Raw genomic sequence first — 14,640 nt, 5'->3', positions numbered from 1 at the left:
ATTTACATATATATTCCCAGTAAGGTAAAACATTTTAAGATCCTCAAACGTTGCTGGTCGCCGCTCGTGTGTAAAAGTTTGGTTGTGGCAGTGTCACGTTCAGCTAAACTCAAAAATAATCTGAATCAGCGCTGTCATTTCCTTGAGTATCTTCTATCTGGTATCTGTCAGCTTAAATCTGGACCCTATACCCAGTGTGTGTGTGCATGTTTGTGAAAGGGGCGGGGGTTCTTTGTGCCAATGCCTGTGAATGAAAGTTGTATGTGTTTTGCGTTTACTTGTGATAAACTTGGTTGTTTTGTGTTGTTTGTGATCAGCAGCGACACATTCACTCACTGTAAACCTCCCTATTTGGAGTTCAGCCAAAACACAGATGCTTCGTCTGGTTTCTTCTTATATTTTGCATCTGATTCTTTTGTTTACCCTAAATAACAACATTCACACAGCAAGTCCCTGATCGGTGTGTGCGGAGATGCATCTGAATGTTGTGTTACCCTGCTGCGCTTTCATCTGTTTGACTCATTATAGTAGTCATCTCACTGGGCTCCATTAGAGGAGCTCGGGAGACAGGCTCCCCGTGAAAAGAGTCATGATGGACGAAGAAGTGCTGATGTGCAGCCTCCTCGCCTCCAGGCTTTCACCTGCTCAGGAACGGGCCCCTAGGCGGAAAGAGCGAGGCCGCTCAGACCGGCCAATGAAAGATTGAAGAGCTAAAGTCAGACGTTCTTAGTGTTGCTTACACTGCGAACCGGGGTCCTGGAATTAATGAGTAACAAAAATAAAAAAGTTAATAATAGGTAGATTAATTTGACCTGAATCTCTATATCTGAATGGTAAAATAAAGGTGGATGAAAGCACAAAAAAAAAGAGAAAAGAAGCCTGATGAAGTTCTGCCGTTCTACCCTGTTAAATTTCAAACGGTTTTATTAGAGTGTCAGCTCTGTGGTCTTGGCAGGGCTGGGGGAGGGCGGGCGGGGGGGGTGGAAGGGTGAGAGCATGTCGGCTGTTGACACCATCTAACGAAGGGGGGATTAGGAGTTTACAGAGGCAATAATATGATAGGTCAAAAAGAGGAGGCACTCCTCTACAGCACTTGGCTCTGTAATGAATGATTGACTGGAAAAGGAGAAGCTGCCACTCGCTGGCTGAGTGCTCATCTTGACGCCTGCCGCAGCGCTCCACAGCTCCCCTTGATCACGTTTCACTGCTCCCTTCTCATCTAAGGCACCAGTCTGCAGGGAAAAGCTGCTTTTCCCTCTTATTTTTCTCCCTAATTTACACATTTAAGACATTTTTGTTTGCTTATTTGCAATTCCTTTTTTTTTGTCAGTGAGCCTCTCTCTATCAGTCCTACTCCCAGCCCTGAAACCCACTCCCACACACACACACACACACACACACACACACACACACACACACACACACACACACACACACACACTCCCTCACTTACAACCTTCCCTTTCTCTTCTGTTTGCCTCGAGGCAGTGAACTAATTTCAGGTTCCATAATTGCGGTGTGTTGTACACCTGTCTGCTATTAATTCTCCCCTGTCTCTCATTCTGTCTCTTAATGAGATATTATTGTAATTATTGCCATTATGTTATTTTCTGTAATGAACTTGATTGATGTTGTTGTTCTGGAGCTATTTATTCTCTGTAATTAGTGTAAATGTGTTGGGAACTCAGACTGTGTGTTTAGGAGTGAACCCGGTCCCTCGTTCAGTCATCGGCTGACCCCGGCGTTCCCGCTAAGAGCAGAGTTTGTGTTGGATATGGAGAGGAGAGCCGAGCAGCCTGGTCACCACTGAATAGGGGCCCCGCTTGTAGCCATTTTAAGACCATTACAACAGTGAAAGGCTACACAATGGCCAGCGCGGGGCTTTGTTTCAGCCTGTCACTTGCGCCCCTGTGAAAATCAAATAGTGCTTTGCCTTAAAAAGAAAAGGTGAAAAAGGTTTTACCTACACTCCCATTTTTTAAGGAAAGTCCGCTTGTGTTTTTGAAAGGGCGCAAAAAAGTTTTCAGCAACTTGATTTTGAATGTTATTGTTGAGGAGGCAAACTACTGGAAGGAATGCTAAAGAAAACCTCGGCTGAATGAACAATGTTGAATTTTTCTTTTCCTCTGGGGCTCTCAATCCAATTAGGAGTTTAATAAGGGTCATACATAGGGACTTCACGCTGCAGGTTGATTTCTTTTGGGCGCTTTTAGGGAGTCGGATGAGGCTAAAGTTGGGAAAGGGCCTGACTGAAGGCTGGTCTCTTTAATGTTTAGCGAGGGGTCCAGTGCCCTGGTGAGTCATTGAAACTGTCCGGGGAGCACAGATGATTTTTCCCGTTATTCTGAAGTTCCAGAGATAATCTGATACTGTGGGTAGAGTGGTTTCTTGCGTGGTAACAATTACTGGATCTCTCACATGCTCCACTGGTGTTGTCTCATTCGCCTTGAATGTTTCCAAAGAAAGTTCACTGATCAAATACTTTATTCTGGTCAAAATCAAGCTGGTCTTTTTTCCAGTTGCCACTAGAGCCCAGGCCGATATTTTCAGAATCCGATAATGATATATGGGCTGATATATGTCGAAAAATTGGCAATGATTCCTAAGATGTCGTTATCAACCCCTTATGAACCACAAACTTTATTTTAAATAACTATAAACAAAAAGAAGATGCAAATACAACAACATTTTTTACTTGAACTTAAATCTCTGTCTTTTTTGCATTAATACGTCTCTAAAAGGTTCATTTTGGCTTTTTTGCATCTGCCAACTGAAATATCGGTCAGATTCTACTTCCCACTATTTTATATCCCTCGTTTTTCAGTATCTTACCTGGAAAAGCTGTAACACCTCTTGACAATTGCAATGTGAATAAAATGAAGAATGGGTTTTTAAAGGGGCCTTAGTTGATTTTAATCTCCCCCTATGAGAGGGAAAGTGAATAGCAGGTCTCTAGAAGTGAACACGTCCAGCCTTTGTGGATTTGCTCACATGCTGGGGAGCTTTGAGTGTCTGACAGCCGTTTAACTCCACACGACCTGGTTCTCAAGTGCCATCGTTTGGGTGCTCTTGAATCCTGTTAGGAGCCATAATTACAATTCATGCACTCTGTGTGCTGCTTTGAAGAAGCATTGAGAGAGCAAAGAGGGACGTGGAGAGAGCTTGAGAGAACCCCAGCAATGCTGCTCCTCCACCAGTCTGCAAACTCTGTCAGAGGCTTTCAGTGAATGGCCTCAATGCTATGGCCGGTGTTGTCATAAGCTACAACATAAAGTAGTTTTGTGGATACAGATCCTCAAAATGATGAAGAATTGGTGTAAAATATCGTTTACACGTGTATAAATAGGCGGGGACAAGTTTCTCATAGTGCAAAATGGAAATATACATTTTTTAACATGACACATTTTATAAAATGGCCATTCTTTCAAGAGGACAAACAGCTTGTGAATTAAAGTGCGAGTGAAGGGAAGCACATTCAATGACTTTCAAAGGGATGGAGAAGAAAGGGTGAGCATAATGCCTAATAGGTGCTTTAGTAATTTCTGAGTTTTCATAGCTTAATCCGTTCTGAAAAGCTCAGGAGAAGAAAGGCTGCAAATGGCCCTCAGTATTAATTTGATGTGACTTCTGTACAATAAGGGCTGTGGATCCCAGAGGCCCATTTCCAAGCTTACCTTCTTTCATCATCCTCAGCCCTTGGAACTTTTGCCTAAATGTTTCATGAAACCAAGGCTGTAAGCCTCTTTGGTATTCTGTCTTTATAACGCCTGGTTTAAGACTATTATTACACCGTGTTCAAGGTAGAGGAGCACATACAAACAGTGGAGCTGCCTCTCCATTGTGGGAAACTTAAATTGATTTGGTACAATTGGGAGAGCACTTGTATTAAAACACACATATTCTATGGCTCATTTCCCCCCTTTCACTTTGGGGTTTTACAAATGCAAATGAGGGTCAGTTTCCCTCCTTCTTTTAACAAATAAGTATTCTTCCTGGTTTTCTAAGTATATCTACTTAGTTTTAAATCAGTTCAAATAATGTGTTCATTGTCATTTATATTTATTGTGGATTTCAACACATTATTTCCTCAGAAAAACCTTTGGACAAACAAACCACACACACACACACACAACAGGGTCCTTCTACTCCGATTTCATCTTGATATTTTGCTTTGATAAAAGTGACATTAAAATGAAATATTGCACTGTAGTTGTCAGCATGTGGAGACCTTCCTCGGTCTCCTATCTCCCATATGCCTGTGTAAAAAAAACATTTATGAACTATGGAACCTCTGTGAGATTCATTAGTGTGTATTTTTCTTTTCCAGCAGAGAGATAACATGGACAAAAGATTCAGTATGTTCTCAAAATAATTTTTTAAAAAAGCTCCTGTGATGCCTCAGGAAAGTGCAGGCTGCATCTCACAGCTCCCTCTGCTGCTTTGTAACACATCCCCCATTATAGCAATAATGTCAGGGATGTAGATACATGTGCGAGTTTTTTAATGTCAAATAACAAAGAGCCTTCTTTCTTTCTTGTGTGTCTTTTGTCTTTTACACCGAAGAGGGGGAAACTGGCAAGGGACTCGCTGGGTGGGTCAGTGACCCTGGAGAAAACAGCTTGCATTAATATGGTCTAATCCAGTGTAATTAGTCAAATTACAGCACGCCAAGCAGCTTGTCAGGGGCTGTCGGCTTTGGCAGGCGCACAAGATGTCCTGAAGTCCCACCGGACAGCAGAGACCTCAAAAGCAGCGTAAAGCCACCCTATACTTTTACTCCTTTCAGTCCATTTTCATGGTCCCTTCCTTTTTTTTTTGTCTTGACTGAACTGAGGAGAGCTCTTTTAGCTGCGCTGCATGTTTTCACCTTCCCCGAGGTGGATCTCACAACCACCCCCCCCCCCGGCTGCCAAGCTGGCTTCCTGCCTGCCTGCTAAGGTGAATCAAAATGATATGAGGATTCATAGCATGGGCCACGGAAAGTCAGAGTAATTATATCGGTGCTGCACGGCGCTTATACGTGATGTTATGAGAGAGAGTCGGATGCAAGCTAACTAGGTCCTCTAAGAACCACAGACGCGGTTAAGACACTTCCTCGTGTCGCAGGATTAGCATTGGTAAAAAGATTTAAACTATATAATTACATGAGGATAAAGTACAAATTATCTAGTGCACTCAACAGCCAGATTATCATCCCCTGCAAACCCGTTCAGCCCCAAGGGGTGAGCCTGGATCACAAAAGGCCCTCATTAGCATAAATTTACAAGTCCTCTCGCTCAGAGAAGCCGATAAGAACCTGTTCCACCTTTGCAGTGGCCTTGAATGGCTTGTTGTGCTTTGGCAATGACAGATAAGTCAGGGTAATTCCTCTTTATGCCTGGAAAAAAAAATGATACTTCAGATTCTGGCTGCATCCCGAAGGTGTCACCCACGATAATCCTCAAAGAGCGTCCGGCAGAAAGGGGGCTGTGTGTTTTCCAGATGATATACCGCGAATGACAGAAAGAATTATATGAAGGAGGACAAATCTGTAACATATTATTAAGCAATTCCCGGTGAATAACGGGGATAAAAGGATAATGGATGAGGGTGTCGTTATTACCTTGGTGCTGAGGGAAGCGCCAAAGCAAAGGTGGAGAGACAAGATTAATTGAGGACGAGTGAGGCACTCATTGCTCATCAGGCCCTCTCGTCTAAACACTCGCTCTCTCTGTCTCTCTCCTCCTCCGTCTCTGCACCTCTCCATCCTTGTCTCGTTCTCTCTTCTTCTTCTTCTTCTGTCTTCCCTGAGCCTCCATCCCTCCCACACACCACCACCACCACCACCACCACCACCCAATAAAAAGAGTAGGATTTAAAACGATCAGCTTGGCACTCTCGGTGGCAGCCAGAGGAAGCTGGTACCCAGGCCAGGGAGATTTCAGTCATCTTAAGGCTGACAAGTCCTTGAAAAAGTCCCATTAGGAAAAGCTCTCTGAAAAGACCCCTTACCAAATGACTGCATTGCTTCTCTCAAGCTCCTTAGTGAAGGCCTCCTCAAGCTGTTTATCTGGATGATGTTCTCGCTAAGTGTTCGTGTGGATGTGGCAGCGAGTGGGCCAGCTCTACAGCACGTTCATACTTATTTTAAAATATTTGCTCTTTACTTTACTGTCTTTGTTTACCCGCTGTATATAAATTCAGTTCCCTTAAAGGTATGGGACAAAGTAATTTACATGTAATGGAAATGATGTATTTTAATCACCGTTAGTATCGCTGCTCTTAATGGTCTGAGTCATAATAGCTTGAATGGTAATTCGCACCATTTGTCAGCTTTAGAGGTCCAGTGTGTAGGAGTGGGAATTGAATATAATATTTAAAATTATGTTTTCATTAATGTGTAATCACCTGAAACTAAGAATCCTTGTGTTTTAATCACCTTGAAATGAGCTTTTTATCTTCCTCTTCCTCGTAGTCCGCCATGTTCTGCCATGTTTCTACCATAAACTGTATATAAAGATAGACGACATGACAGACCCCCAGAAGTGAAGGCAAAGTGTCTGGATTCCCCCCCTGGTGGCTGGCTGCAGTATAGTTCATGAACCCTGCCTTCTCCGTGTTAGTGGATGGGACATTGGACCAAACTACAAACTCAAAATACACATCAAATAAGATGGTTTCTGCCATTCTAGGTAGTTGTTATCATACTCATGTATGTTCAAGTGTTTATTTTCTTGGTAAATTTGGTTTTAACGGTTCAGTGTATAGAATTTAGTGACATCTAGTGGTGAAGTTGCATGTTGCAGCTGAATATCTCTCACCCTCCTCTTCCAAACGTGAAAGAGAACCTGTGGCAGCCTTCAGTTGTCATAAGTCCAGTTTGTACAACTGTAAAAAACATGGCGGCCTCCGTAGAGAGGACCCACTCCCGATGTAAATAAAGTATTAAAATATAAAGGGTCCATTCTCGGGTAAAGACAACAACTATTCGTACAATTTAGATGAAACACACTATTTTGTATTCAATTTCTGCCAATAGATCCCTTTCACCTAAATCTTACACACTGAACCTTTAATTAGTCATTTTATGCTAAACAGGGTCAAACGTCATGATTGACAGCTGAGACTGACTCACGATTGGTCGAGCCACTGTATGGGTGGGACCTCGATACCACGGCTTCCACTCCACGATCAGCACAGCACAGGCTCTGGCTCCAAATGATGCCTTCAGGGCAAGATCACTGCGCCCATATCCAGGATGATTTGCCTTAATGTCTGTGTAGTTGGAGGAAGCTTGGTACCTGAAGCCCACTGCAGGTTGTGCGTTCACACTCTTGGAAGGGGACTGTGAGGCGAAGGATTTTCAGTTTGGTTGCAATATGAAACCTACAGAATCCTTCAGTCTGAACCTTTAAAAGAAGTGTGAAATCTGGAAGTTATTCAAAAACGCAGAGATTAATAACAGTGACCCAAAGAGGACAAATAATCTGATCTCAAACTGTCGGTGTTTAGTTGATGAAATTTCAAAACATGGACATTTTAAATGATGTAATGCATCCAGTTGGTCACTCACATCTCAACACAGGCCAAACACAAACAAAGTCCACTGGAAAATCTGAACAGTGTATTTTAAAAGTTATATATAATGATCCACAGACAGTATATAATCATCCACAGGGCGATTTCAGTGATGACCTCAAAGTTCAAGTGATTTTATTTTTTCATTTTGTTGGAACATTATTTTTATGCCAACTGTATTTCTGCTTTTTTCCATTTAAAGGTTACAGCAGTAGCTGTGAGGGGTAACGGTATAAATACATATAAGAAAATACAGAAAATCTCATAATTTCTAGTTCATAAGTAAACAGTATCAACACCAGTAATGTCAAAGTGAGCAAACTTTATTTTGGATTGCATCTTTTATGCCTCTGCGAGCATCTCAAGGCTTTTGTCAAACTTCGTGAAGGTCTCAGCGATTTCTTTGAGGTTTTAATATTTGAACACATACAGATAATGTTTAAAGAGCCTTGACTGTTTAAGAAAGAACGTGCACGGAAGACGGCTCCTCCCACCGCAGGGGTTGCAGACAGCGCTGCAGGGTCTGCTAATGTGCATGAAATACCAATCCCTGACATAAATGTTATTGACAAACTTAGCCGGACGTGTGGGGCAGTGAAGTGCCAGCATGTTTAATGCATATTCATCTCCTTCATCCCAGTGGTCTTGCCAGAGCAGCCGAGCTGTATCGTCTTGCCACACTCCAGCTACCAGCCAAATGTATAGTGACACTGATTATGCAAATCTGTATCTTGTTTTTCCCCCCCAATACCTGCATTAGGAGCTCGCTACTTTATTGAAGTTGAGATATGGGTTTCTCAGAGAGGAACCGAGCGGAATGCAGATTTTCCCGACATAATCTGATAGAATCTTTCAGAGTTTGTATTTTTTACACTTCATAACAGTTGTCACATTAAGGGGGATCAGATGAGAAACATGCTTTGAAGCTCGGGCATACGTTATAAATCTTAGCAGGATGTAAAAGGGATTAAAGCTAAAATAAAGTGTGGATTTCAGCATGTCATGGTCATGCAAGTACGATTTCAGTCCGCATGACTTAATAAAATTAAAGGTGCCAGCTGTAGTTTAATTTCCCAGTGGGTGGAGTGGGACACCTGAGTCATTTGAAGAAAGAAGAATATAGGTGCAGCATTTATTACCATGTTTTAACTTTAGGAGTTACCAAAATACAAAAAGTTGTATTTTTCCTATGGCTGCTCCTCCTACTAGTTTCCATCAATGCAGATACTTTTGTCATTGAACACCTTCATGGGTGACAATTACATAGTCTTTATGGTTAACAGTGTGTTTAATAGATTATTCAGAAACTCAGGGACATTTTCTACAAAGAGAAATGACATTTACCATCTCAGAGGTTGATATCTCAGCATCTATTCAAATATACCCAACACTACATACAGTATATCAACATCACATATAGGCTAAGTGATGTAATTTGGGTGAAACAGACCCTTCAAAATATTTATGATTAGTCATATTAAACATTTATTACTCAGATTTTATTTTTTTCATAACATGTGTAACGTTCTAACATGTGTAACGTTTGGATATAAATATTTTGCGTGACCCGGCCATGTTGTGTGTGACCGATGATGCTCTCACACTTAGCTCAGGGTCGCTCTCTCTCTCTTTGCTCTCGCTGTTTCCAGGCTTCACGCCTTTTTCTCTCCCTCCGACCGTTCAACCTCCTCCCAGGTTTGGCCCACATTGCCTGGGGTCAGCCGTTGAATACAGTATACGAAGTGTGTGCTGATCCTCCAAATTGCCATGTGTGAAATTTATCCCGCCAGCTCCTCGGGGAGTAGTCATATCACTCAAAATGGAACTGCCTCTTGTATCCTCCCCTTATTCTTCCACCTCACTGTTCTCTGCAGCCGCCTGGGACCATGCAGTTGTGAGGCTTTATAGTGGGAAGCCTATTAGACAAATCTGAGAAGAATGCAGCGGAGGTGCTGTGATACCAGGTTGTCACAGTGCTCCACAGTCTCATATAAATAAATCAGTCATGCTGGCTTGGAGGTCTAACATAATTATATTACTTTTATACCTATTTTTGTATAGATGCAGTGGAAAGGGAGGGGGGTTGTGTTGTTCCATATTGGAGGAAATTGCATCAGATTTTAGAGATTTCTGTGTTTTATTTATTAATTTATCTGTCATGGTGTCTCAGTCAATATAGGGTTAAAGCTATTTGGAAGTCAGAAATGATTAGAATCTATTTCCATGCATGAAGTGGCTCCCTATCGCTTTCAAGTGTGATGTGCTCCATTTGAGCATTTTCACATTATTATATTTGAGTTTCAGCCTAAACACTGGTGTCACCTGTGCCTCTCCTCATCTCATCTGTCACAATATTTCTTTTTTTCCGTTTTTTCCGCCCTGTGATGTTCTACAGGCAGAATGCAGCCTGGCCTCTGTCAAATCAGGGAGGGAAGAGGAGGCAAATAAAGGAAGAGAGAGGACAGAGACGTTAAATTGCATTATGGCTATTATGCTGGAGAGGTACATCTCCCCGCAGCTGGCGGAGCAGCGCATGCGCCCGCGACTCCTAATGAGCCAGCATGGAGGGGACCTGTGTGGAAACAAAAGGCTGCGCTTGTCGGCCATACCAGACCCCGTCCACCCGCCCCCTCGCTGCTTCCCCCAGCCCTGAGCGTGACAGACCAAGAGCAGAGCGCCGGTCCCTTCCTGGTGGCGTGATTAGATTGGGGCCGAAGTCTCCAGCTGGCAGGCCTGTCTGTGACTGGAGGCGGCCGTCCCCAGCGCTTGTCACTGGCTGACACCTCTGACAGGCAGGGGACAGCTTCAGCAGACAGGTTCATTAAATGGCATTTTTTACAGCTGGGCCTCCAAAAAATGAGGGCTGGGCTTTGTCAAATCTCCAAGTCTACAGGGGCCCCTGCGTGTTGGTTTAGACCAAAGCTTTGTTGTTATGACAAATTTTTTGATCTGGGCCCGTTTGAAATCAGCTCTTTTTTCTCCTCTTTAGCCTCTCTTTTGTTGACAGCTAACCCCTTGGCCTGTACTTTGTCATGGCAGCAAAATGTTCACTTCTGCCCGGTAACACGAAACAGCCAGCGCTAAAATATTATTATAATGACAATTGATTCAGAGATAACACGTTACATCCGTTTTCACACATTGTATCACAGCTTAAGAACCTGTGGTGTCGTGTTTGCTTTGACAACTGCAGCTGAATCTTCAGAATTCGGGAAGAAAAATCTACACACTTTTAAATTAAAACTAAGAATGAATGCTTAAAATGACCGTACGCTAGATTTCCGAGTAACAATCTTGATTCAAATAACGGCCCACTGGGGCTTAGGTGGAGTAAGCTGTTGGCTTTGCACGGTGCTTATCTGTACAACTCGCCTCTCCGCATCGCACTCAGAAGACTACTTCCAGAACATCTGGCCGCAGAGCAGGAGGCAGATAAAAGCTGCCCTGCCTCCCAGTGAGCTGCTGCCGGCCCTCAGCAGTGCAGCTCCCTCTCCATCTCACCTCCCCTCCTCTGGATCCCCTCTCCAGTCAGCGCACTGCCTCCTCTGGGCCATGCTGTCTCTATGACAACTGTTTGAGTTGGGGGTTGCAGAGGTGTCAAGCCGGGGCATTACTGGGAGGAGAGCACAGCACCAGAGATGCTGCACCGCACATCCAGCATCTCCACCTAATCCAATTTTAATTGAGCTCCAGAGATTTTGGACGTGGCACGGAGGTCGGGCATGAGCTATTCCAGGGAGAAATTAAGGCGGCCTGCCTCGCGCTGCACTCTTCCAGCCTGTCACTATTTTAAATGAGCATTAGCATCAGACCTAACCCAGCTGAACATCTCACTCTGCTTCCCTCCCTCCCTGCCCACTCCTATGTGTGATTATAACCTGGGGAGTTGATGAGGTTGCTCCCTGGTTCCTATCTGTTGGACAAAATTGTTCAGTAGGGGGGAAGTGAGATGGGAGGAGGGGGGGGCGGGGTGAAGGTGTGTGAGGGGACCATTCTCACCTGTCAGAACAACTGTCGTAGTTTTCTGGGTGTTGACCTTCAGTCCCCGTGGTGCTGCATACACTAATGATCCTGTGCTGCTCTTTCCTCTCTGTGGCATCATGGGTTTTATCCGATGTTTGTGTCACTGACCCAGGGGGTCATTTTACAACCACTTGCCTTTGCTTTCCAGACCGACTGAAAACGTGTGAAACACTCAAGTAGAATCCATGTGATGCACCATAGGATGTATAAAGGTGCCTTGTCGGAGTGGCTATAAGGAAGGATTGAACAAATACTCGTTCAGTAATGATATTCTCTTTTCAATAAAACACGTGGAATATAGTTAAGAGTTGATTTTAGTGGCCTGATGACGAAAGTAATTTTCTCACGAGCTCTTGAAGCCGCGGTGGGATAAATGAACTTGAGCAGTATCGTCCACAATCCTGAAGGTCGGTGGTTAGATCCCCGACACCTCCAGTCCGCATGCAGAATGCCAAAATACTGTACGCCCAATTACTCCCCCGATGGCTGAATGTGCAGGCTGTGTGTGAATGATGTGTGATGGAGAAGTGGTGTGTATGTTGCTGTGTGTGCCACTTGTGAGTGGTCGACAACTTTCTAAAAAGCAAATAAATAAAAGCAGTCGATTTAGACCATTTACAATATGTTACCACTATTGTTGTGATTCCCATAAAACAGTTAATAAAAATTGCTAAAAAAAGTGAAACCGCTGCCAACTGGACTTTGTAGCAGTAAAATCATATTAACCATTGGTCTGTGTTTTGCAGAATTTCACAGATGTGAACTTTTACTTTCTGTGGTCAGTTTGGAAAACAGCAAAATACTTAAAAGACTTAATTTAAATCGTAATCTAAAAACGTACCTGATTTCACGTGTACAGCAAAACCAGTGGCATTGTAGAATAAATAGTACACAGTAATCTGACAGGCTGGACAGAGGTCTATATACATCACATGTCACCTGACACGATTGATGAGGAAGACACTCTTCTCTGTTCTCTCTGTCCTTCCAGGTCTTAGTGTACACTGAGGGCTTACATGGGAAGTGGATGTTCAGTGAGATCCGTGCAGTCTTCTCCAGACGTTACCTCCTCCAGAACACAGCAGTGGAGGTCTTCATGGCCAACAGAAGTAAGTGCCAATTATATCTGTTGAAGTCCAGTCGTGTTATTTTGGGGTGCATTTTCTCCATCATTAAGTGTTTTCTCTCATTTTCTTCACAGCATCAGTCATGTTCAACTTTCCTGACCAGGCCACGGTAAAGAAAGTGGTCTACAGTCTTCCTCGTGTGGGAGTGGGCACCAGCTATGGACTCCCACAAGCCAGGTGGGTCGCATGCGGCAAATGAAAATCAACATAACACGGTTATATATTTCCACTGTTGTAGTCCCTTCGTGTTACTTCCTGTGTCGGAGCATCTGTGCGGCGTGGCCTGCAGCAGAGTCAATTTGAAATCCCACTGCTGCAGTCACTGAAGTGGATGTGCAATGACCCTGACTGAACTGACCTAATTCTCTGACAGGAGACTCTGTGCAGCCGGGCCGCAGCCAGGCCACTGACCACAGAGAAAACCCCAGATTCCCTTCAGACTCGCATTGTGCTAACAGGCCTATTTATACACTGCTGCACAACAAGAATGTTTCCTAGGATGGATTTCAAGCAACTGAACGCTGGCATGGTGCATCACATTTAACACACTCACAGACATCATCAGTTCCCTAAATGTGCCGGATTCTTTTCATCCAGGCCCATGAATTATTTTCCCTGTGGAAATGGAAAGAAATTGTAATGTTAAAGAAAGATTCCTGTTAAAGTCTGCGCAGGAATATAACGGGTTCTTTCTTGGAACATCTTCCACCAACTTTCATGGAATTCTGTTCAATAGTTTTTGCTTAATCCTGCTGAAATACAAACAAACAAACAAAGGGACAAGGGTGAAATATAACCTCACATAACACTGACAGACTTTCCACCTTAATCTGCTAAAATTAAATTATATACCACTGAAACCTATTGCGTCGGATGCCACATTTTTGTCTCTTGCAGTTTGACATTATTATTAGTTTGACGTTATGCTCTTTGTTTTTAAAATGTTAATTATAAAAGTGATAAGCAGATAGAGCCGGTTATTGTCAACTAATTAATCTTCCACCACCTTCTTATTTAAGCTTCACATACAGTTAATGCTCTTTGGTTTAAACGAATATAACTTTCCACAACTGACACCGACCTTCTGATTTTGCTGTTTAAATGTTTTCTCCAGGCGCATCTCCCTGGCCACCCCTCGGCAGCTTTTCAAATCCTCCAACATGACCCAGCGCTGGCAGAGGAGAGAGATCTCCAACTTCGAGTACCTCACGTTCCTCAACACGACTGCGGGTAAAGACTCCTGATGCTGTTCTCTGCTGTGGTTTCATGTTCGAGCAGCTGAAGGAATGGGAACTAATGTATTCTCTTTTTCACAGCCATCAGTTAAACAGATGGATTCTGATTTGTTTTCTTCCTTATCGGGGGAAATGTACAACTTAGTGAAAGTGTTAAGTTTTAATCTATTATCCATGTGAGTCTCTTCACCGCTGCAGCCTCTTTAGGTTTAGCTATCGTGATCAATAAATGTGATGTGTCAGTGGCACCGGGAAACAAACTATAAGTGGCCTCAGGTTTGTCATATTTGTTTATGAATCCGTGCCTTCCCTACGTGCTCTCGGACGAGTTCACTCCGCTGCGCATGGAGTGTGTTGTTTGAAGCCAAGACTAGGCGCAGACGATTTTACCTGATGATTAGCGCCTGGCTTTGTGAGAGCGTGTGCGTGTGCGTGTGTGTGTGTGTGTGTGTGTGTGTGTGTGTGGAGCTGAGAAGTTCTGTTGTCGACTCTCTGATCTGAACTGCAACTAACAGTGGAGGCGAGAGCGACTGCACGCTGCTCTGCTCTGAGAGGTGTCATCCTCGCTGCATATTCATGCATATTTATATTTAGCTGGTGCTTGAGTTCGATACATTATTGTCAGCTAATTAGATGTAAGGCAGACAGAAAAACATGCTCAAAATTCATTAAAACTCTCCAGTAATGACCCGGGCTGA

At 43.5% G+C, this 14,640-nt stretch overlaps 1 protein-coding gene across 3 annotated transcripts in view; it reads left to right on the top strand.

Moving 5' to 3' along the window:
• The window catches only part of LOC118106129 (neurobeachin), a 180,653-nt gene that overhangs the window by 133,093 nt on the left and 32,920 nt on the right, over positions 1–14,640 (top strand). For all 3 annotated transcript variants that reach the window (XM_035154409.2, XM_035154408.2, XM_047339621.1), the window contains exons 41-43: positions 12,572–12,689; positions 12,782–12,884; positions 13,822–13,937. In XM_035154409.2, the coding sequence (XP_035010300.2) occupies positions 12,572–12,689; positions 12,782–12,884; positions 13,822–13,937 (337 nt within the window). The remainder of the gene's footprint in view (positions 1–12,571; positions 12,690–12,781; positions 12,885–13,821; positions 13,938–14,640) is intronic.

This window comes from Hippoglossus stenolepis, chromosome 4 (assembly GCF_022539355.2).
Source record: "Hippoglossus stenolepis isolate QCI-W04-F060 chromosome 4, HSTE1.2, whole genome shotgun sequence".
Classification (NCBI taxonomy): Eukaryota; Metazoa; Chordata; class Actinopteri; order Pleuronectiformes; family Pleuronectidae; genus Hippoglossus; species Hippoglossus stenolepis.
The sequence above is the reverse complement of the archived record's forward strand: the minus strand, read 5'-3'. Positions and strand labels throughout refer to the sequence as shown.